The 24,949-nt window shown below is 44.0% G+C and overlaps 1 protein-coding gene across 1 annotated transcript in view; it reads right to left on the bottom strand.

Moving 5' to 3' along the window:
- Positions 1-24,949, bottom strand: part of COL9A2 (collagen type IX alpha 2 chain) — a 47,638-nt gene that overhangs the window by 4,294 nt on the left and 18,395 nt on the right. Inside the window, exons 11-29 of the mRNA XM_033157664.1 lie at positions 24,538-24,594; positions 22,571-22,624; positions 21,497-21,550; positions 19,875-19,928; positions 19,669-19,722; positions 17,595-17,648; positions 15,641-15,694; positions 15,412-15,465; positions 13,342-13,395; positions 12,306-12,350; positions 12,036-12,089; positions 10,663-10,716; positions 10,167-10,220; positions 8,960-9,031; positions 7,831-7,866; positions 6,464-6,508; positions 4,462-4,494; positions 3,222-3,368; positions 1,507-1,561 (exon numbers count right to left, since the gene is read on the bottom strand). Of these exons, the coding sequence (XP_033013555.1) occupies positions 1,507-1,561; positions 3,222-3,368; positions 4,462-4,494; positions 6,464-6,508; positions 7,831-7,866; positions 8,960-9,031; positions 10,167-10,220; positions 10,663-10,716; positions 12,036-12,089; positions 12,306-12,350; positions 13,342-13,395; positions 15,412-15,465; positions 15,641-15,694; positions 17,595-17,648; positions 19,669-19,722; positions 19,875-19,928; positions 21,497-21,550; positions 22,571-22,624; positions 24,538-24,594 (1,084 nt within the window). The remainder of the gene's footprint in view (positions 1-1,506; positions 1,562-3,221; positions 3,369-4,461; positions 4,495-6,463; positions 6,509-7,830; positions 7,867-8,959; positions 9,032-10,166; positions 10,221-10,662; positions 10,717-12,035; positions 12,090-12,305; positions 12,351-13,341; positions 13,396-15,411; positions 15,466-15,640; positions 15,695-17,594; positions 17,649-19,668; positions 19,723-19,874; positions 19,929-21,496; positions 21,551-22,570; positions 22,625-24,537; positions 24,595-24,949) is intronic.

Here is a 24,949-nt window from a genome sequence, read left to right as displayed (position 1 = left end):
GTATCAGTCCTCATGAAAATTCATCAGCATTTTCAAGTGAATCTCTCCTAATATACACAATTTATGCAATTTCCCCCTAATAGAATGTATTTTGTATATTATTTTCACAAATATATGCATATTTACACACATCCCTTGGCTAGGTAAATGCATTGCACAGAGAAGTGGGCATTTCGAAGGATTGCCGAGTTCATGTTTTGGTTTGGAAAGTGCAAATTGGGTAGCTTCGCATTTAAATGCTGGGCCAAATTCCTGCCCCTCCACTACTAAGAAATGGACATTTTGTTAACCCAAGCCAAATTCCAGTGTGCCTTGGAGTGATAATATGTGCCAAAACAAAGCTAAATGTGTCAGGAGAAAGACATTTACCTGCTTTCTCCGAGTTGTTTTTTCCTTGAAAAAAAATGAATGGGACACTTTTCACATTAGCATTATTTGGGACAAAAAAGAAAAAAAACACCCCAGCAGCAAAAAACAATACTGTAGATTTTATTGCACAATAAAACTGCAAAAGTGGCTGAATTTTGAGGACATTGTTTACTAATGTGCAGCTGTTGAAATTCTAGAAGGACTACACTGTATATCTTTCCTCCATCCCTCGCTCCCTTCCTTTTTTGGACATACACCTCTTCAAGTTCTCACCAGTATCTTCTGTTGTTTGTTTCTTGCAACCACATAAGCCATGCAGTGAGTTTTAGATCATCAACCCATCACATAGGTGGTCATTTCCTTGGTCATTTGAAATTGTAGTGCATACTAACATTGCTAATTTCATCAGCCTGAACAGCCTCTTACCACATGTCCTGTATATGTCCATTTTAATTTTGTGGCCTTTTCCACTACCATCCATAACTTTCAATCTTTGTCATATACAATTATTAGTTTTTCTATATGTTAATAATATTCTTAACATTGGGCATTCCATGCCATATAGTTTTATTCTTAAATTGTTTGTGCTTCTGTGTGTCATGGTCCATTTCTCGACAACATAACACATCACAGGTAAAATGCACATATTGAGCACTTTAGCTTTAAAGCCTAAGGAATTTTTTTCCATTATACAGCTGAGTTTTCCAAAGACCACGTACAGCTTCCGAGTCATGTGGTCAGCATGACTAAGCCGCTTCTGGCGAACCAGAGCAGCACACGGAAACACAGTTTACCTTCCCACCGGAGCGGTACCTATTTATCTACTTGCACTTTGTGCTTTCGAACTGCTAGGTTGGCAGGAGCAGGGACTGAGCAACAGAAGCTCACCCTGTCGCGGGGATTCGAACCGCCGGCCTTCTGGTCGGCAAGCCCTAGGCTCTGTGGTTTTAACCCACAGCGCCACCTGCGTCCCTGAATGCCAGTTACTTGGGGACAAACAATGGAAGGGTGAGGCTGTTTCTTTCATGCTCTATTTGTGGGTTCATAGGACGCATCTGGCTGGACATTGTTGTAATTTAGACATTGGCCAAGGCAGACCCAACTTGTTCAGATCCAGCAGGCTCTTTATGTACTCACCTTGTAACATTTTTAAGACCACATCAACAATGTGCTGATCTCCTGCGTCCCTGCCCTGGAAAGTGGAAAGAGAGGTGATGGATCTTGTCATGCACTGCAATTACAATCACAGTAGACCTAAGAAAAGCCCTGGTGGATCAGATCAAAGGCCCACCTAAGCCAGCATCCTGTTCTCATACCAGCTAACCAGATAGCTATGAGGCACCCATAAACAGGACACGAGCACAGTAATCCTCTCCTGCTGTTGTTTCCCAGCAACAAGTATTCAAAGGCATAGGCTCTGATACCAGAGATTATACATAGCTATCATGACCAATGACAACACTCTGAGTCACTAGGGGGTACAAGAGGCACACAGACTGAGCCAAGACTTGGAAAAAGCCCTACCAGGAATCCACCTCAGAATGGGTCATCCCAAGAAGAGAAGGATGGGAGGCACTAACATGGTTGGAAAGTAGAGCAAGCAGAGTGGAACCCTCTAGTCTACCATATATTTTGATAAGTTGTTTGTCTCTTTGCTATGCATTTGACACCTCTTAAAATATCATAACTAAATTTTGCACGATGATTCCCAAGATCAAGGAGCAGGCTTTCGTCTGTGTTTGCATAAATTTGGACACCATTATGAATCAAGATGGTAGACTGAACTTGTAGAAACTGCACCAATTTGGTTTTTTTTTGTAGAATTCCTGAGCAACACCAACTACAAGGCTCCTAGTCCTTCATGCATTTGTTCTATTCGCTTTTAAAGCTGGTGGCCATCATTCCTCTTGTGGTTGTGAATTCCATAGCCTAACAATCCCACCCACCTACCCACCCCAGTAGAAGCCTGCACCAATTTCTTACCATCATAGTTAGTGCTGGACTCCAGAAACCTTACAGGCCTGCAAGGTGATTTGTTGGTTATGACAACCAGGACTCTACATGGAGGAAAATATCTGACTCGTGTGCTGTCAGACCTGCTACCTAAATCTACTTGCAATGAAGGATTGGGAGTGGGGGACAAAAAGCCATGCAGAATGCTGACACCCCAACCACTAAACCTTGAAGGTCTACTCGCCCCTCTTTGTTTTATCAAGCAATGCCCAGTTCCAGGGTGCCTTTTCCAGTTCTACTCTCTGCTTGTGGTACTGCTGAGATTCTGTGTGCAGAATCTCAATGGGCAAATATCAGTGTGTCTGATAGCATCTCCTTGGAGAGGTGATGTCCACAGAACCTGCAGTTCAGCTCTGCTGGGCTGACAAATGGATCTGCACGCTTGCAGAACAGCAACAGCCAACCAGGGTTTCTACTTCACGTGCAAATGATTAAATTTCTGATTTCGTAAAGATTATTTTTGCACTACTTAGTGAGGGCCATGAGAGGGTGCTGTGCCCTAATTCAGAGCGTCCAAAGTATCAACAGCAGGGCATGCATCCTGCCATGAAGGAGGAATAATTATTCATGCAGAGATGCAATAGGCCAGTCTCCTCGGTGATCCAATTGCACCAGATGCAGGCAGACACAGACCAGAATTATTCACCTCTAGAGGAGGGTAACTGGAAGAAGGCAAGACCAGCACAGAGGGGCATGAAGACACACAGTGAACTGCTTCCTCTGTGAGTTGCCCCTTTGCTTTGCATCCAGGAGAACCATTGGTCCATCTACCTCAGGCATGTGCTGTGCTGTGTGGCTGTTTTCTGTCATAGCATGGAGCACAATCAGGTTTAACTCACCGGAGCACCTTGAGTCCCAGGCATTCCAGGTACACCGCGCTCCCCAGCTAGCCCTCGGGGGCCCGGAGGTCCTAGGAAGCCTCTGATCCCTGGTGCGCCTGCATCCCCAGTAGGTCCAGGAAAACCAGGCTCCCCACGGACACCTTGCTGTGAAAGATCAGATGCTAGTTAAGAAGAGGCCCAAGACTCAAAAAAGCCCCTTTTAAGACTGGAGAGCTAATGCACAGTGATAAGAATGCCTGGTGGACAGGGGCATAAGGAGGCAGAAATTTCTATCCCGTCCTGTGTTCATTGCAGTCAGCACTGTTTCTGTTCTGCTACAGTTTGGCTTCTGCTAAAACCTAGGTTATTCATCTCACTATTAACAATGGCGGAAACTAACATCCTGTAATTATGCAATCAATTCCAATGAATTTCAGTGGAAGGAAAACCTTAAAAACATGTGGAAAGCAAAATAATTATTTACGTAACATTATTATTATTTAGCATGCAAATAATAGTGAACACTGCTTGTATTTCCTTGCATGGTTTCTGTTCTATCCTTGGAGAAACATAAGCATTGCAACAAATTGCACCCCAGTATCTGTTTTGTACAGTATTCTCTGGAATCCCTATTCTCTGGTGGGTAAGACCAGCTTACCGTTCCATGTTAAAGTGACCTACCAGATGCCTCTTAGAGTTAACAAGCTGGGCATGAGGGTAATATCCACACACACACACACACACACCAATTGTGAATCCCCAAGTAGCCATATAGGGTTTCACTTTTGATTAAAATGTCTAATTGCTCAATAGCTTCCATGAACTCATCTAAACCATTTCTTCAAAAGAAAAACAGTTGTGAAAATGGCCATTAGGGCATTCTCTGGCAGTAAATTCCAGGGTTAATTATGCACTGCATGAAAGAGGAATTCCTTATGATTGCCTTAAACTTGCTGGCCATCAGTTTCTAGAGTGCTTGCTTTCTAAGCATGAGAAATTTGTTGGTTCTATTCGTTGCATTCTCTTCATACCAAATTCTATCCACATAACATTTTAAATCACTAGCACGTTTCCCCTCCGTTGTTTTTTCTCACCTAAAAAAACTTCAGTTAGTCACACACTTTGCCCCATAAGTAAGGCAATCCACCCTCCCCGATCATCAGAAGAATAAAACATTCTTCCTTTTTTGTATTTAAAGGTGTAAACCAACCTAATTCACAATGTTAAAGGAAATACATATTTGTTTGCAAATAATCACCTGTCCCTTTGGTCCTGGCTCACCCGATTCACCCTACGGAAAGCAGAGACCAAAAATAAAGATCATCCACTGTTTTTTCTTAACAGCTTGCTTGGGCAATCTCTAAACATCAGTTGAGGAAAAACTCCCTATGTATATTTCATTCACACCATAATCAACAGTCTGCCTAAATTGGAAGTGGGCAGCACTGCTCTGCAGTGGTTGAATTCTACTTGGACGGACTTGCCTAAGATTTCTCCATGTTGTCTGACTTACTTTGAGTTTTATCAAGTTTTCCTATTTTACACACACAGGTTCAGTTAAAACCTGCCAATGGATTGCTAATTTGACTGTGTTCTTTTACATAAAAACTGTATATGTCCCATTCTCTGATAATTTTTTTATCTGCAACGTCTCTTAACCTTGCTGATAATCTCACCAGTTCAGCGTATTCCCTTAATTTGTTTTGCCAATCTGATTTAGATGGTATAGCCTCTCCTTTCCAATCTTTTGCAATTAAGATTCTGGCTGCTGCAGTGGCATACATAAAGATTCTCCTGAACTTTTTTTGGAATTTCGTGACCCATGATTCCTAGCAGGAAGGCTTCAAGTTTTTTAAGGAAAGAGCATTTGAACATTTTCTTAAGCTCATTGTAATTCATTTCCCAAAACTATCTAATCATTTTACAGTTCCGCCACATGTGGATCCATGTGCCTATTTAAAGAACTTAATCAGGGAACACCATGGGAGGATAGGAGGTCAAGTTAAATTGAATTACAAAACGATGTACAAAGCAAGTGTCAATTAAGGAATGAAAGATTGTATGCTCTTATTTTTATTTTGTTTTCAACATCAACCGATCATTTTTGTTATGTTATGCAATTTTCAACCAACAAAGCATTTATTTATTTGTTAAAAAAGAATCCTACTTGGACGGTCACTGTCAGAGGGTGGTGTTTGGGGAGTGTTGTTCAGTCCCATGGAGCTTTCAATGGGGAGTTTTGCAGCACTTGCTTTTATCCCCCATGTTTATCTACATGAAACCGCTGAGGGGGTCATCCAGAGTTTTGAAATACATTGTCAGCAATATGCTGATGACACACAGCTCTATTCCTTTACATCTGCAGGTGTGGCAGTGGATGCGCTGGACAGATGGTCTTGCCTCGGTAATGGACTGAATGAGAGCCAACAAGCTGAAGTTCAATCCAGATAAGACTGAGACACTGCTAGGGAGCGGTTCCCTAAACCTGATGGATGGGAGTTTGCCTGCTCTTGAGAGGGTTACACTCTCTCTGAAGGAGTAGGTGTGCAGCTTGAGGGTACTTCTCAGGTGGTCTCAGTGGCACTGAGTACCTTCCATCAGCTTCAGCTGGTGGCCCAGCTCAGCTGCTCCCCTATCTGGAGTGGGATAACCTAACTTCTGTTGTCTATGCTCTGGTAACCTCTAGGTTAGATTACTGCAGTGTATTATACATGGGGCTGCTTTTGAAGAGAGTACAGAATGCCAGCTGGTGCCTAATTCAGCAGCCAGGCTGCTCAACGGGGCAAGACCTTGGTCATGTGCTTCAACAGGTGTGCTTAGTTGGGCTGCTTTTTTTTAGAGTAGGGCAATAGCTTTGGGCATCAAGCCTGTTTTCTGCCAGAAGCACTCCCTAGCTGGCTACTGTTTGCTGCTGAAGATGCCGTTTGCAGTAAATAGCACTTTCAGGGACAAAAAGGGAGTCAGAAGGGAACATTTTTCAGAAAGGACGCAAGGATGCTATAAGGGAGGGGTGTCTAACTGGTGGCCCTCCAGATGTTTCCAGCTCCCAGCTCCCAGCTCCCATCACCCCTAACCATTGGTCATGCTGGCTGGGACTGATTGGAGCTGGAACCCAACAACATCTGGGAGTACCACAGGTTCCTCATCCCTGCCATAAGGCCATAACTGAGCCAGCTCCAAAAGTTGCTCTACAACATTCTACCCACCAGACAATGTTGGCTTTTGCAAGTCAAGAAGCACAGTTTTGGCAACTATCTTACCTTCTCTCCCTTCTCCCCCGGAAGGCCTTCAACACCAGGATCTCCCTATAAGGAAGGAACAATAGCTTTATTGAACAGCAAATGATCACCCCCAGATTAGCACTTCCTGTTCCCTCTCAGTGCTCCACTCCCTTGTGTCTTGCATGCACCTTTGTCTCTGAATTGCTACAAAGTCCAGTCTTTTACCAGCTTAGGCTGAGCACCAACTGAAGCCACTAGTGCACAAGAGATAGCTTGGCCATGGTAATCTATGCTCTGATAATCTATATACAATGCATTGCATTTGGAGAAATGCAATGCATTGTATATGGGGCACCCTTTGAAGACAATCCAGAAACTGCAGTTCAGAATGTCCTGCAGAGGTGGCATGTCAGTGAGGTGAGGTGAAGCCATCTGCCTCAGGCGGCAGATTCAACCTCCTCCCCACCCCCGACCTGCCATTGTGCTGCTACCAGCCTTGCCAGGGCTTTGCCCATGCAGCTGCCACAGTAATGTTGCCCTCCCTGCTGCCACTGTGCCCTCACCACTGCGCTCTTGCTGCTGTATTGTGGCAGCAGCGTGGGCGCAGCCACAGACGAGGGTACAGTTGTGGTGGCGGGGTCAGTGGCATCACAGTCATGATGGTGGAGGCAGGGAGGGGGAGGTGCAGGGGCCCGGAGCTGTAGCGGCAGGGCATTTTGCCTACAGTGGCAAAGCATCTCAGACCAGCACTGTTCACACAGGGCCAGGTGGCAGGTTCATGCCTTGGTCTATTTCCAAGCTTAGTTCAAAGTGGTGTCTGTTATCTTTAAACCCCTCCCTAGTTGAAAAGCGAGGTACCTGTTGGGCTGCCTTCCCTACACCAATGCCCTTAGCTACTGAGGTCATCATCTGAGGCTCTTCTCTAGATTCCTCTGACCAGAGAGAGGGTCTTTTCAACTGTATGTCTTGCCTTTTGAAGACCCTCCTCAGGGAGACTCACTTGGCACTTACACTGCTTCCTTTTAGGCCCTGGGGATATGTCCCCCCCCCTTTTATCCTCCAGGCCTTCTAGATATTTTAGGTTTTCTAGATTTGTTGGGATCTTCCAGACAACCTAAGCTGGTGGGTTTTTTTTTACCCGCCTTATTTACTTACTGACTGACTAGGTTTTATCTCCTACTGTTTGTCATGTTATTGATTTTTATGGATTAATTGCATAAGGCTTTTTTAATATAGTTTGTTAGCTGCCCTCTGGGAGCATTTTATACTCAAGGTGCAAGATGAAAAATATAATTAATAAAATATGGCAAAAGTAGAAGGCAGTAAATTTCCAGCTGCTCACACCAATGTAACCCTATAAACAGATCAGTAAAACAAACAGACAAAAATCAATCATAAAGACTTACAATGTCACCTTTGGGCCCAATTTTTCCTGGGAAGCCCTAGAGCAGACAAGAGGGAAATGCTGAGATCCAAGATATGCTGAATTCTATATAAATTTCCAGTAATAGACCACCCACTCCAGCTTGTCACTGGAGATAGAAAAGACAGATGACTCACCAGCCTCTCAAAAACCTTCCACAAACCAGACCACGGTGTGTGCAGGCCCAGTTTCAATGGAAAAGGGGCTTACAGAGTAAACACCAGTGAATCAAGCAAGATATGCCTGAAAGATATGCTGACGATGGTAAAGACAGCAGACACACCTCCATGAAGAGGGCATTTTACAACTTAGGGGCTGTCACAGAGAATCCCCTTTCCCAGGTCACACACACCATCAACCTCTGAGGGAGGTGGAACTACCAAGAGGTCCCTTCTCCCTGCTGATCTGTACATTTGGAGGGATCTATAGAGAAGGAGGGGATCTATTAGATATTTGGGGCCTAAGTTGTTTAGGATTTTAAACACTAAGTTGGACCTGGAAATGAAGTGGAGTTAGAATCCCTGGTGTAGATCTGTATTTATGTACACAAGCCATCACACTGTATGGATCACCATGCGGGAACTAGAGCTTTGCTTCATCTCAGTGGAACCCAAGCTTGGCATAAGAAGGCTGGAGCATTCTGGGAGATATTCCTCTTTGCCTCCAGTGTGGTGTAGTGCCAGTGTGGTGTAGTGGTTAAGAGTGGTAGACTCGTAATCTGGGGAACCGGGTTCGCGTCTCCGCTCCTCCACATGCAGCTGCTGGGTGACCTTGGGCTAGTCACACTTCTTTGAAGTCTCTCAGCCCCACTCACCCCACAGAGTGTTTGTTGTGGGGGAGGAAGGGAAAGGAGAATGTTAGCCGCTTTGAGACTCCTTCGGGTAGTGAAAAGCGGGATATCAAATCCAAACTCTTCTTCCTCCCACCCATCCTCATGTCCACACCTATGCAAAGTATGTGTGTTTATGCAAATCAGCTCCGTTTGCGGGACCTGCTCTAAAAGCAGCTTTGGAAGTTTCAAAACCTGCTGTCACATTTCCAGAGTTGCAGAAAGCCCAAGTGTGACTCCATCCTCAACACCACTCTGGTCAGAGAGTTCAAGACGATGGTACCTTGTCACCTTTAACTCCTGGGAGACCTTGTGGGCCTGGAATTCCTGGGGGGCCCTGCTCTCCTTTGGGGCCCTGGAAATAAAGAAAACACATTAGGAGGAAAGTAAGTCACAGTGAAGAGGCTGGGAGGGGTATTTCCCAGCCCTACTTGGGGACAGAAAGTGGACATTCTGAATGCAAAGCAAGTGTTCCAGTCCTTCCACAATCATGGACCATGGGCCGCCTGCCACAAACAGATTGTCCAAGCATTTATTTATTTAGGAGTTATTTACACCCTGCCTACTAACCAAAGTTCTTGAGGCAGCTTACAATTTTTTTTTAAAAAAAACAACAATAAAATAGTCAAGGATACAACAGACGCTACAGCAGGGTCAAAGTACAGTGGTATTTCGGTTTTCGAACACAATCCGTTCTGGAAGACCGTTCGAGTTATGAAACATTGGAAAACCAAGGCGCAGTTTCCCATGGAAAGTAATGCAAAATGGATTACTCCGTTCCAGACTTTTAAAATCAACCCCTAAAACAGCAATTTGACATTAATTTTACCATCTAATGATACCATAGAGCCACACAGTCACAAAAACAAATTGGTTGCAAGAGTGCTCCTGAGATGAGACGAGCACAGATATATTGCACACAGTCATGAAATAAGCCCAAATATCACCTCTGTGTCGTGAGGGTGCTTAGGACTCAACAGCCGACAGCTAGGCCTTCGGATTTTGCCCTCAGCAGAAGCCGCGTGGCATGTCTGACATCTGAGGCGTGTTCGAAAACCGAAGCATTTACTTCTGGGTTTACGGCATCCGTAAACTGCAACGTTAATCAACGGAGACATTCAAAAACCAAGGGACAACTGTATATACAAGTTGGCCTAGGACCTGGGAGACTTGAGTTCAGATCCTCACTCAGGTATGCTGCTCCCTGGTTGACGTTGGGCCAATCACAGCCTACAGTACCTGACAGGGTTGTTGTGAGGATTAGATGAGGAGAGGGAGAACCATGTACGTCCCCTTGAGCTCCTTGGAGAAAACAGTAGGATGACCATTTGATTTTTATGGTCTCTTCTGAGGTGAAACAGAGAGAGAGAAGTGCCCGGAGGGGAGACCACCATCCAAAGGAGCTCTTGGAAAAGAACTCTGGTTCTTTTTTCAGAAGAAAGGAAAAAGGAATGCATTTGAATTCAATGACTGAATTTATTCATACTCACCACTTTCCCCTGCACTCCTGGAGGACCCACTGGGCCCCTCTCACCCCGATCTCCCTGTGAAATAGAAGGGGAGGGGTCAAGATGTTCAATTCTTCCATAACTGTGAGCTAAATGTGTCCACAGGGAGCAAGACATCCTTCGCCTTGACCGACAAGGCCTACACCACCCTCCCCCAATCTAGAGGTTATTGGACTCTAACTCCCACCAGCCCCAGCCAGCATGGCCAACAGTCAGGAATGATGGGAGTTGCAGTTGAGCAACATCATGCAGGTTGAGGAAGGCCAGTCTGCATAAACCTCAGACTCTGAATGGAAAAATCACACCCTCTGAAGCAAATACTCTACTTCAAGGAATCACCTGCCTCATCTGCAAAAGGCCCTAGGGATGCACTGATATTATTTGAGCAATTTGGTGTACAAACTAAGTCTGCTGTCCCCACTCCCATAATGCCTCCACATTATCCGTACCTTAGAAGAATTAATTTTAAAAGACTTACTTTCACACCAGCGATCCCTTGCGGCCCTGCTTCTCCTTGAGGTCCTGGCTCACCCTGAATGGGAATGGCAAAACACACCAACTGAAGGTCTGGTTTTAAGGAACGAACAGCCCCTTTTTGTGCACTGATGACGATTTGTGCTCATGATGGTATCAGGGCAGCGATTACGCAATCCCACTTTCAACAATGTTTGCGCCTGCAAAGCTTCATTTCCATTCAGTGCATGCCCTGCAACTTTTTATACCGCTAATGCTCCAGTTAATTTTTCTGTTCCACTTTTATTGTGCTGTAGCACAAAAGTTTCCCTTCCAGGCAGCATGAATGTGGTAACAGCATAGAAGTATTGCAGAACAACTCACAAAGTGGAATAACGTGAGGAGGGTCCGGTATAAATCCACCACTAGTTCACTATTATTGTGCCAATGACAGGTTGCAGAATATATCTGCAAAAAACACCAGCACCAGACACAAGTTTGGTGAGGCCTGAAGTCTGCTATGTTGCAGGGTGGGGAGAAATATTCCTCGGCCATCGAAGGAAGCTAAACAATTTTACTGCACAGAATTAATTTAATATTTGCACTTCTTTAAAAGCAGCGCAGCCTTCACTTGCTTTTAAGAATTTGATAGGCTAGTACTGCCCCCTGCTGTCCAAAGCAGGAAAGTGCAAGCACCAAAAGCAACACCTGCTTTGCCCTGTCACCTTTTTGCCATTCAAATGCAAGAATCTGTTGTCTGCAGGTGAAGCCATATTGGACCTTCTCCCCCTGCAGTGGGGAGTAACAGGAGCCCAACTTCATTTATAAATGCTGAATATTTCCATGGGATATAACCAAGGCAGTTAACAGAAACCAACCAACATAGAGCTGTCATTTACATATACATTATTTATAGCAGAAGCAGCATTAATGTAATAGAAAGTGCTTGTGAGTCCAAGTAGACTGCAATTTCTCTCACTGCCCCAAAAAAAACAGCCCGCAGAAGAGAAAATGAGGTTCTACAAACAGCAGAAGTGAAGTAAGAGTCTGTGTGTGTGTGTGTGTGTGTGTGTGAGAGAGAGAGAGAGAGAGAGAGAGAGAGAGAGAGAGAGAGAGCTGTCAACCCTCCCTGCTGTTTCCCAATGCTATAATAAGGGAATTTCCCACAAAAAAGGGAAAGGTTGACAGCTATGGTGTGTGCGTGAGGGGGGGGGGAGAGAGAGAGAGAATACATAAAATGAATTAACAAGAAATTATGAGAAAAGGGGCAGGAAGCAAAGGCCTACTGGATAAGCAAGGAAACCTCAGAGACTGGGACGTATTGCAGAGCTCTGAGTGTCTATGTTTTAAAGTTAAGGGACAAAATATAATGGGGGACAGAGATCCCTTTTTACTTACCATTTTCCCAGGTGCCCCCGATGAGCCTGCCAGGCCACGACCCCCTGGTTCACCCTGTTTAAAACACCAAAAGACATAATTCCAAGCATTTGGTGGTTCCTTGATCCATCAAAGTGCCTATGATGGCCATCTGTATATGGTTTATAACAGCCTTCCTGAAACTGTCGCCCTCCAGAGGTTCTGGACTACATCTCCCATCAGCCCCAGCCAGGGGAAGGCTGGTTTAAAAGGAAAGAGGAGCAGATGATATTATTAAGTCAAGGCACTCACCTTCTGCCCTGGGCCACCTTTGGTTCCAGGTGTTCCTGGCAAGCCCTGCAATGAACAAAAAACAACAACCCAGCAACCCCAAATTAATTATTGTATTATAATTTCATATTTATTATACCAGAATTGATTGTCTTGTTAGGCTTGGGGAGGGGTGGTTTCTCGGTCCAGATCTAGAGAGAAATTCCTTCTGAGAGAAACTAGATAATGCATTACCACAGATTGTTGGTGGATGTGGTCACTCAGCTAGATAAGCCACGTGGATCATTTTTATAAGCAGAGTTCTGCCAGCATGTGGTAGCCTGGACAGAGTGGTTAAAGTGTGGTGCTGATAATGCCAAGGTTGCAAGTTTGATCCTCGTTTGGGACTGTGGCATAATCCTGCATTGCAGGGGTTTGGACTAGTTGATCTTCAAGGTCCCTTCCAACTCTACAGTTCTATGAATCTATGGTACGCTTATGGTTTTTGTTTATGTTTTATTTTTATTTTTTTTAAAATTAAAATCATATGTTATTGGACATAAAATATATGTTCCCCTAATTGAGGACCTTTACAGCTATTGCTCAAATATCTAGCATAGGTGTGGGGAACCTTTAGTAACCCATTTGTTGCTGAACTACAACTTCCATCATCCCTGGCCATTGGCCATGCTTGTTGAGGCTGATGGGAGTTGTAGTTAGTTCAGCAACATCTGGTGAGTCAAGGGTTCCCCACTCCTGGCAGCAGTTCCTGAGAATTCCCAACTCCCATTTGCAGCCACATTATCCAGTTAACCTGTCCATTTCAGCTAAAGATTTCCCAAACCACTCAGTAATATCCAATTTTCTAGTTCGAATCACAATCTTCACTGTTACCAACACATATTCAATAAGAGCTTTACGATTACACAGGCGAGAAGATTTTGTTTGTTTGTTTTAAATGAAATACAGGGGTGGCAGTTTTTCACCAATGGATAAATTGACTGGGCTGATTCTAAACTAGGAAGCTTGCCAAACTACCTTCAGGTGATATGATAAAATGATCTGAAATAATACTTACAGCTAAGCCTCGGTGGCCTGGAGGCCCCGGAAGACCTGGTTGCCCTGCACTTCCCTACAAGACAGAAGAATAGCCATTAATGGAAGGCGGGAAAGAACGAAGCAAATATTGAGAAACAGCAAGATGGGGCACAGTTGCAGCGCTTAAAATTTTGTCTTTAAAAAATAAATAAAACTTCAATAGCTGTAGGAACACAGCTCCAGGCTCACAGAAGGAAACACCATCTTATTGCTTGTACAAAAAGGAGACTCATGGGATCTCACAGGGACCTAACATCAAGCAAAGGTCACACCAAGATCTCTTTGCAATCTGAAGACTGAGCCAAATATTAAGAGGCTCCCAGTTTGAATTTTCCTCCTGCCTGAACTTGCTAAGTGGCCTCAGCCCAGCAATTCTCAGCCTCAGTCCCTCCAGTCTAGAATATGGTGATATATTCTATAACTAGAATATAATAGTAATAGTAATAGTACTGATAGTAATAATAATAGTTTAACAGTAATACTGAATAAACTTGCAGGGTTGTTATAAGGGCTACAGCTAGATAATACATGTAAAGTACTTTGAACATTTGAAAGCACTACACAAATGTTTATCATTTATCATTATATAATTCATACATAATATTGTGTTTTAATTATGGGTAATGCCAATAATTTATGATATTTTAAAATGTTATAAGGTTAGTGTTAGCAAAATGAACAGTTCATTTAGATTATTAAGCAGGGTGCTTCCAATGTTAGTCCTACCCAGAAACGACCTATTGAAATTAATGGATGCAAGTAACTTAGGCCCATTAAGTTCAATGGGCCTACTCTTGAGTAGAACTTATTTGGATACAACCCATGACATATGAACCAAATTGGTATTAGACTCTTGGTTGTACTAATATGTGTTGTTGTTGTTGTTGTTGTTGTTGTTGTTGTTGTTGTTCTGGTGTATGAACCACTTAGGGCACAATTACGGGAGGGGGGGATAATATAGTAATACTGTTACAGCATCCCCAGCCCCTCTGTGGCCTAGTATACAAAAAATACCTGCAGGGGTTGTAATTTTGGGAATTGCTGAGCAAACACAAGTGATGTCTGGGCACCTGTGAGGCCTAACAACTAAAAGGACAACATGGGCTCTATATTGCTTAGCAACTGCTACAAATGGGAAAGGGAAGAAGTAGCACAGGCCCTTTCAGACATGACATGGTCGCCAAACAGGAGTGAGACTGGGAGCAGGCCTTGTGTAGTGGTGGCACCTGAAAAAATATGCAGGGGAGGTTTCACATGTGCTTGGTTGTTTGCGAAGGGAGGACTTTGGTCCATACATTAGCTTTCTGAAAGGAGAGAGAGAGAGAGAGAGACAGACAGACAGACAGACAGAGACAGAGACAGACAGACAGACAGACTTGATAGATATAGCTGTTTATGGACCTAATAGGTATCTAAAACCATTTGCACATAACAAAATATGTGATATTTTAGGGAGCAGGCTAGCAGGCAGGGCCCATTACTTACATCATAAGAGCCAAAACAAAACAAAACAAAACAAAACACTGTTGCTGTATGTATGTATGTTTTATTTTATTTGTTTTTTATCCTATATTTTAGAAATGTACATCCAGGGTTTTATTCCTTTAAATTTTTTTTGGCGGGGTAAGAGAGTGGGGCCCTGAGCTATAGCTTGTTTAGCTTATACGTAAATCTGGCACTGCCCTCACCCATTCTTTGGTGCTATCTATGGCCCCAGGTGCCATTAAAAGGCGGTAAAATGTATCTGTTCCTTTAATTAATCATTACTTTTTCACTACAGGGGAGGCTACGGATGGAGGGTAGATAGCTGAGTTTTTCAAAATGTGGGTTTGGAGTTGGCCCCATGCTCTAGAGAACAGAGGAGCAAGTGCTCCATGCTCAACTGAGTCTGCTTTACACTTTTCTTTTTAATAATATTTTTTATTATTAAAGATTGTGTACAGCTCATCAAGACAAACAAGTTACAATTGTGACAGAACAATAAAAAGAAACGAAAGAAAATGCATACAGAACGAAGAGTCAATTACATCATTTGAGGGCATCTTCTTACCTTCACCCCAGGAATACCTGGAGTGCCATCTTTGCCATCGATCCCAGGAAGACCCTACAGCAAAGGGGAAAGAAGAAAAATGTAATAGTGTTTCTGGATGTTTACATGTTTTCAGTCAGTTTGGAAGCTGATTTACCCCAAGCAGGAAATCAAGGAATCTTACTTTCATCTTTCTCTCCCAAATACCATTGGACTCCAAGATGGAGGTCAGAAAAAAGGAGATGCTTACCTGTCCCCCTTTCGGCCCCATTCCTCCTTGAGGGCCCCTGAAACCACGAGCACCCTAAAAAAGTAAACCCCCCCAGAAAGACCCATTGTTAATATACCAAGGAAATGACAACCACAAAAATCTGAATGAGCTTCTGGGCTGTGGTTTCTGCACTGCTTATAGATTCCACCAACTGACCCGCCAAACTTTAACAAGACATTTAATGTGTAGAAAATCAATAGATGGCTTTTGACTGCAAGAAGGGAGTTCCTGTGGCATTAAATTCCGCTGGGGTTTCGATTGTCAAGTAACTGCACATTGTACCGGAAATCGAAAGCATAGCTGTGAACCGATGCTACCAATTAGCTAAGTGGAACTAAAAGCCAACCAATTATTTTTTTTTAAAGAACCTATCGTAATAGTGCCTTAAATGCATGGTGCTGGTGTGGCCTAAGGTTCAACTGGCCATAGCCAGCCCATGATGTTTTGGCACCTGAAGCAAACCACAAAATGGTGCCCCTCCCACTACCTGGGAAGAAGGAAGAACGGGAGGAATCAAATCACCCTTACCCAACGATTGAAATGGGAATCAAAGGCCATGGGGGGGGCACACAAATCTGAATTCCACTGGGTGGGTGCAGAGCCCATGTGTCTGCGGAGGGCTGCTCCCGCCATTACACTAGGGGTGGAAAGAGACCAGCAGTGCCTCTTATTCACCGAGGAGCTGTTGCAGAGGTGGCGGGGGGACTGCTGTGGAGAAGGCAAATCCAGCCTTCAAAGAGCGTGCCGCAGCTTTCATCACCACCATGGCAGCGGCAGCGGACAGTGCATTCCTGGGAGGCCAGATCTGCTGCTCCTGCTGTCTGAGGCAGTTGCTTCACCTTGCCTCATGGATGGGCCAGCCCCAAACTGACAGTCCCATCAGCTTTAGAATCTGGACCGGGAGGAGGGTGCCATTTTGTTTTTCACCTCAGGCAGCAAAATGTCTTAGCCTGGCCCCAGGGAGTGTGTGTGTGTGCGTGAGAGAGAGAGAGAGAGAGGAGGAGAGTAGTTGGATAAATTTCAAAAGCAAGGTTCATGATACACGTTTCGACTCCAACTTCCCCCTCTTCAGCTACAGCAGGGAGGCTGGAATCCCACTAATCCCGTTTGTACTGAAGGCAAGTCGACATGCATCTTCGTCTTGATGATGGCTGGGTTAATGAGCCAGTGGAACCTGGAGGGAGCTGAGGTTTTTGCTGGCCCGGTGAAATAAAGAGGGAAGGAGCGGTATTGTTCAAACAACGCAGTTGGGGGGAGGGAAGCATAGGTCAGAAAGCTCTTCCCTTCAGGTTCTTGGGAGAGTTTCAAAAAGCAATTTCAGATGTAGATGGGGAGCAGATTACAGAACTAATTCTAATTGGACATGCCCTGCCGTCTCTAAGAGGCCCAGTTCCGAGTGAATTTCCAGTGCTATTGGGAACATGGGAAGTCAGACCCTTGGTCCATCCAGCTCAGCACTGTCTCCCATGACTGGCAGCAGTCCTACCTAGAGATGCCATTGGGCATAGAGCCTGGGACCTTCTGTATGCAAAGAGATGTTCTGCCACTGAGTGACAGCCCTTGCCCTGGTTTTCACATCTAGAAGAGCCAAATTCAAATTCCCTTTCAGCCATAAAACTGGCATGGATCCACCAGCCTAGCCTACCTCGCAGGGTTCTTGAGAGGATAAAGGGGGTAGGGGGGAAAATATATGCTCTGCTGCCCTGAGTGCCTTAAAAGAAGGATGAGATATATAATTGAACTATCTAAAATCAATGAAATAAATTAATGAAATTGAGGTGGAAGTTGTCACATGCCCTTGAGCCCCTGGGATAGGGTGGGGTGGGGTGGATTTATCAAGAAATCAAAAAAAAGGTCAAAGGAACACCCTTATCATGAAACTGCTTATCTCCTGGTGATTCAGCTTAATGCTGCAGTGAAATGTTTTACTCACAAGGTCTCCCTTCTCGCCAGCCTGTCCTGGTGGCCCCCTGGGTCCTTCTTCACCCTACAAGAAATATTTTATGGTTAAAATAGAAAATGAAAATGAACATTTTCAAGCCTTCTTAAAATTAACACGACATTAATATTGCTGGCAGTTTACTGAGATATCACAAACAGGTCAGAGGCAACAGAGGTTGTTGTTTTTTATTTTTTAAAAAAAACCAAATTAAAGAGGAGCAGGGATATGGGCTGGCCTTTTTAATGCCAATGAACTTGGGTGACACTGCACTGATCCCACAACATGCCCAACTACCTGGAAGCACTCTAATAATCCTTTTCAGAGAACATGGACACCAACATGGATCCTTCTAAAGTCCCTGAAGCCTGATTCAAATTGTTTATGGAGAGCCAGATAGCTGGGAAGAGCTTCTGATTGATAGACAACTTGCATCTTTTGAGAGTGGGGGAGGAGTGGCTAATCCTGTAATCCCTTTGCTAGCTAAATTGAGAGTAAGCCCCACTGGTAATGAGTCTGATTGAGCAGTAAGTGTGACAGCTCCAAACCAAGGAGTTCCTGGTTTAAAAGAAATAAACAAAAAACCCTCAATCACAAACCTTCTTAGGCACGCCACTGTTATTTTAAGGCCCAATACTTCTTTCCCAACATCTAAGATATGCAAATACAAATAATACAAAATAACCAGCATCAGGCCGTACAGTTCATTATTTCTTCCTCATTTTTCTGTCAAAGCAATCCAAGAGGCATATATCTATGTGTGTGTAACACAAAGCAATTAAATATATATCCAATAAAAGAACACACACAAAAAGAACTCCCAGCAACTGTTAAAGCACCCAAAAGACAGCAACAGGAAATGCTGCAATTAGCCCCATTTGACCATCTTTGTGATGTTACAAGATTCTGAAAAAGACTTAACATGGATACCCCCCTAGAAAAGAAATTAATTTGTTAACAATAGACCAAACACAAAATGTGAACACTGGTGCAGGAAGGGGGTGTGGTGGGTGCAGCCCGTCCCGGGTGTCATCCCCGAGGAGGGGTGACTTTGCCGTGATGCTTGCCAGGGGTGGCGCCCCCTGGGGCACTAGCTCTGCCTCCAGGTGCACAGCATGCGCACTGCTCCAGGTGCCAGAGCAGCTAGCTCCGCCTCTGAATGTGAAGCAGAAGGTTAGCTGAACTCATGTACAGCACACACTTTGAAAATTTGAAATGTACACCATAAATGCAATGATTTATTGAAACCCTTGAGGGAGCCGCTATTTCAGTTTAAGAAACGGCTGCATTACATGCTGTATTAACCATGTTCGCTAGTTCAAAAGAGAGCAGGGCAAAATGTTGTTTTTAGCATCTTTTATGAATGCTTCTTTCAGGGCCGGTAACTCCTACGAGTTCCTTTTAGCATGTGGCGCACAGTGGAACATGGGTAAACAGCCAAGCCCTGTGGCCCAGGAGAAGCTGTGTGGTGTCAGGGAACTGATATCCTTTGATGTCCAGCTCCTAGGACATCTACTCAGATTATACTCTAAGAAAACCCCTCTAGCAAAAACCAAGGAAGAGACTTCCCCACCCACAATCCAGTTTCCATCCATGCTGTCAAAGGCAGTACAGCGTGCAGTCAGTGGACATGGAGAACTAGGCTAGTCCCCTAAATTAGAGTATTGAAGTATCAAAGCTTGGCACCTCCTTCCCAAAGTCTGGGAAGCTTGGGCCCAGCTTAAGGAGGGAGGCTTGATGCTCCGACAGGATCCAAGAGCCCTTCCTCCACCTTCCCAAAGCCCATCTGGCTTTGGGAAGAAGGCAGCAAGGCTCCAACATCCTGTCAGAGGCCTGCTGCTTCCTTCCCAAAGCCTGGGATGCTTCTGTCCGGCTTGAAGAGGGAGGCACAATGCTAACACGTGCGACGTCAGGACATCCTTTGCAAGCTGGCGCCTCTGGCTCTAACTGTTCCCCTACGAAAAATTTCACTGCACGCCACTGGTCAAAGGGCTCAAACATGGGACCATAGTGAATCTGTAGGGTTAACCAGAAAAACAAACAAAAAAACGAAGAATAAATGAGTTACCGGTGGCCCTGCAGCTCCAATGGTTCCAATCATGCCTTTATACCCTTGAGGGCCCTACGCAAACACAGAGTGGAAAAAAGCAGACATTAAGAGTCATAGCAAACTCTTTGTGCTCCAATGACAAAAGCAAACCCCCCAAATGGTGTCCGGCTGAGTTGTGACGTCATCAGCGCATTCACCATTTCCCTTCTGCCTAGTGTACCTACAATCTCTCCTTTGGGGCCTGCCATTCCAGGATATCCTCTGATACCTTGAGGACCCTGGAAAGAAAAGGAAACCAAGCCTGGATTAATTACCTTACTTCTGGGTGAGGTCACATCTCACAGCTAAAGCTGTTCCAACCCCCCACCCCATCTGTCATCTTGAAAAATATCCATCCATGGATGAAGCGTGGGAAGTCATTATCCGTAAAGATTAATCACCAGTTTCCTCGCCACCTTTTCTGTCTGATTCACTGATTATCACCTAATGCTGATATTTCCTGCCCACAACCCCATACAGGAGTCAAGACATTAGTTTAATGATTATATTAAGTGAAAGGGCCATAACATTTACTCAAGCAAAGACAAAGTTTCCACCCGACTTCAACAAAGAATTTCGTCCTGTTAATTCCTTCTTATCATCAAAGCAGAAGAGCTTTCAACTAATGAGTTCGGTGGAAAAGTGCGCTCTTTGTAGACCCTGAGAGCAGAATGCTTCAATGGTAATGTGATAAACTAAGATGGATTGGCCAAGAATACAGTCCCAAATTGACCCACCTCCAACTTTGCCTTTGAACTCTAGAGTCTGCCTATATGATATACCCCACATGTCAAAAAGTGGTCACTGGTGAGTAATCAGGCTCTGACTGTTAAGAATTATGGTCCTTCCCAAACTGTCACTATTTTGAGGTGGAATTAAATCTGTTACAGGTTGTCATTTGTAGGTGATTTCGAGAGACCTTGCGCAACAAAGGCGTTTCCCCAAAATATCGGACTTTCTGAGATTAGAAAAGTGATAGGGATGTGAGAAAGCACCTGCGTTGATGCAGGTACTCTAACCTCGCTACAAACAAATCAGGATGAATGCTCAATAAACAGTTCATCTGTAAGTGCCCTGCAAAGGCTCTTCCAGAAGCAAGCAATGAAAGCAGCAAGGGATGGCAGACTGCATTCCAAACATGAAAAGCATTATATACAATTTACAGTTCAATCCTGTACATATCTACTCAGAAGTACATTTTATTGAGTCCAATGGACTTGCACCACAGGTGAGTAACAAATAAAGCAGTGCTATGTGTATAATATGAAGTTTAAAAACAAACAAAGAAAGCCTTATTTAGTTCCTCACTCACTCACCTCACCGGCCCCCCAATATGCCTAGCCTGAAACGGCTACATCATAAGCATATTTTTCTCCAGCCGTTTTTTCCCCTTTGACAATTAGCAATTAGAGGAACTAAAAATAGAAACCATTAACCTAATACCAAGCAAAAGTGAAGGTTATATTAATTAACCTCATAAACTGTATGGAAGCCTCAATATTATCTGATACAGCGGTGTAAAAAATAGCATATCTGGTCTCCTGTGGTAAGGAACGAACATCTCTAGGTGACCAGGTGAGGTTGTATGTGAACACTAGTAAACCCTTTCATGGACTTATTTGCACAACTGAACATGCAGTGGGGAAAGAAGAAATCCCTGTTTCTAGAAAAAAAGTGTCCATATTAATATAGTTAATATAATTACACTGACCTTGTGGAAAGACAAAATACAACATTTAAGTTATGTCCCTACAGATCTAAGATGAAAACAAGAACATTAAGAAACAGAAATAAATAAATACGTTACGGGAGGGCCAGGAATGCCTTGTTCTCCAGAGAAGCCCACATCACCCTTCGGACCCTGAAGAAATGAAATGAAATGAAATGAAATAAAATAATAATAATAATAATAATAATAATAATAATAATAATAGCAACAACAACAGGAAGATGTCAGAGCTAGAAGTGAAACAAAAATGCAAAAAAAAAACAGCTTTGAAATGCGGACTTTAAGCTGTAAGTTTGATTCTGTGATAGAATGGAAAGGAATTTAGGAAATCTACATTCAATTCTATGCTTAGAAGGTGTATTAGGTCTTCCCTCATCATCCTACACAAGTCTGTCTTTCTCCTTGCCCTTGGTATTGCCATGCTATTTTCATGTCTTCTCTTGCTTCTTTCTGCCTTAAAAAAAAAAAAATCTTCATCCCGCATCTTCTTTTCATCTGCTTCTCTCTTTTCCAACACTGAAACTGTTTCCATTGGGTTGCCATATGTCCTCTTTTTCCAGGACACATCCTCTTTTTCACGGGTAGAGTCGTCATAGCGATTCAAAGGTAAAAGTAGAAGTCGGCAAATGTGTCTTCTTTTTTGCTGTTCAAAATATGGCAACCCTGTTGCTATTTTGCAGGTGGGATTCAATCTTATAAAATTTTAAAATCATAAAGAAAGCAGATTTGGTGTTCATGTGCTTCCATCACTTGACACAATGTAGTATAATTTCTACACAAACTTTGTGAAAACAAATCAGGGTGAATGATCAATAAAAAGGTCGCCTGGAAGATCCCCAAGACCATGCCAACAAAGATATGAAGATCTCAGAACCCGGGGCTGCTTCACACATGATGTGGTGTTTTTTATTTAAAGGATCTACACATGAAAAAAAATGGAGTAGATGGGAACAGCCTTAATTTTGCAAATGTGTGTAACAAACACATAAACCTCACGGGGGGGGGCCAGATTAGATAGAGGTTCCAGCTGAATGTAATTCTAGTTGCCAGGCTGGGTTTGCTGTTGTTTAATGTGTGAAAAGCACAGGCTGCACCCTTCTCCTTAAAATCAAATACAGGTACTTTGAAGAGATAGACCAAGTGTGTACTCACTGGCCTGCCCTGTCTGCCAGGCTCTCCCAGAGCTCCAGGACGGCCTTTGTGTCCCTATAGAGAAAGAGAGCCAACATTTTAAAGGCTGCCTGAGTCTCACATAGAATGAATAGTTTCCTACTCTGTAATCAAACAGCATGCCACCTCTCCAACCAATTACGATGCGATTTGCTAGTGGTTGTTGCATGGGATTTGACGACACAAATGCACGCGCGCGCGCAGAGAGAGAGAGAGAGTTCTCAGGCATACCAAAAAGAAGTCCAAGCATATCCCAAACACATCTTCACAACTCCAAACACAAGGTTTCTTGGGACATAAGAAAGAAAGAAAGAAAGAAAGAAAGAAAGAAAGAAAGAAAGACCACACACAAGGGCTAGAAAAATTGTTTTGAAATTTCAAAAAAATGGGTCTCAAATAAAGACAATGACATTCCAGGATTGTTTTATTTAAAGAAGCAACAGGCTCACAGAGCAGGAAAAGGTATTATCAGATGCCACTATAGGGGAATCTTGGCACTCTATTTAGTGTTGGACTACAGTTCCCATCATCCTTTACCACTAGCCATGCTGGCTTGGGCCGAGGGGAATTGTAGCCCAACAGCATCTGGAGGGCAACAGGTTCCCTATCCTTGCATGAGAAGAAAAAACACAGCATCACAGCTACAGCAGTGCCTAGCAGCTGCCTCTAGAGGACCATATCCATCATGTTGCTTAGCAACCACAATGGACAGGTGTTCCATAGACTGTGTTCCCTTAGCAACCATCATTATAAGCAGAGAGAGACAGAGAGAGCCACCATGCTTTTGTGGCCTAGTAACCACCACAGAAAAAGGATGGAGTACTGCCATTTCTGTGTGGGCCTAGCTCACCATTTGAGAGACAGAATGGGCAAACAGTGCTCATTTGCCTATTATTTCAGCCTTTGCCAACCTGGTGCCATCCAGTCTGATGACTGGGCATGCTGGCTGAGACTGATGGGAGTTGTAGTCCAACAACATCTGAAGGGCGACAGTTTGGTGAAGGCTGTATTATTTAATAAGGTTTGAGCAGGGAGGTAGCTACTGTATATTAGTCTCTTGAAGCAAAAGCAACTGTTTTCTAGTACCTTAAAATCTGACAAATTTGTTATGGCAAAATGCTTTCATGGCCCAGAAACTACTCCAACAGAAACATTTGATGATCATACTCTAGTTCCACAAAAGCTTATGCCACCATAAATCTGCTCTAGCAGGGATTTGAACTGGTGTATCCCACATCCCAACCCAACCCTCTGCAAAGCAAAGTAACTTAAATAACACAGATGGAGTCCAAAGAGGGGGGGGGAAATCCCACTAACACTTTACAGAGGAAATGGAACAAGAACAGTATAATTTGAGAAGAAACAGAGAGGTTTTCTCTTCCTTACTTCAGGCCTTGGGGTGTGTGAAGTGTTAAGGGAGGGGTAGTACCTTGGGGGGACATCTTGTGCTCCTTCTGGGGTAGCTTGTCCCCTTTTGGTCTCCACTCTGCACTCAGCTCTCATTTGTGGCTCATAGAAGCTATTAGCATGTGACAGTGGCCATACCCTGGGAAATGGCTTCGAGACCAATAGTGGGTTCAACGGTCAACAAGGCAGTTTCTGCACATGCTGTAGAGGGAAGTGAGGGGCAGATGGGGCTTGTCTACCTGGAAAGGAAAACTCTGGTCCCAAACCTCCTACACAAATCCAGAGTGGAGTCCCTAAGATATCTGGATGGCATCTTGTATGCCTCCTTCTGGCAACTCCTGCTGCCAAACATATTGCCAGGATATTGGTATTTCTGTTAGTGACAGTGAGAGTAGAAGCTGATAGCTAATTCAGGTTCATTCACCTCAGCATTCAAGGGTATGTGGATTGATTAGCTATCTAAGAGCACCTGTCCAAGTTTCCCCAGCTCCTTGAGGTTACCATAACCACTATCAACCCCAAAACAACATGCAATGCTTTACCTTCAAGCCCTGTAATCCCTGAGGGCCTTTGGGTCCAGCTGGGCAGTTGGTTGGACACTGTGTGGGGAGAAAAGGGAAGGACGAGGAGATTAGAGGTCTGTCTCAACTGAGAAGGAATTCGGCAGCTAGGGATAAACACAAGCTAGTCCTCCTAAAGCCCAAATTACCTGGTCTTTCACAAGATCTTCAGGTAGTATCCTCCTCCAGGAACCTTACAGTGATAAACTAATAGGTTTATACATGGCCTTGTTTTTTGTGAGGGGCAAAGAGGAGAACATCAGGACAAACCAAGAGGGTCTCCTGTTTTCACAGTGATGAACCAGATGCAGGATCTGAGCACAGCATCACTCTGCCCACTTGCAATTCCCAGTAACTGGTATTCAGAGGTATTACTGCCTCCGACGGTGACATA

This window comes from Lacerta agilis, chromosome 8 (genome assembly GCF_009819535.1).
Source record: "Lacerta agilis isolate rLacAgi1 chromosome 8, rLacAgi1.pri, whole genome shotgun sequence".
In the NCBI taxonomy this organism is placed as follows: Eukaryota; Metazoa; Chordata; class Lepidosauria; order Squamata; family Lacertidae; genus Lacerta; species Lacerta agilis.
This window is presented reverse-complemented; position numbering and strand designations above follow the sequence as displayed.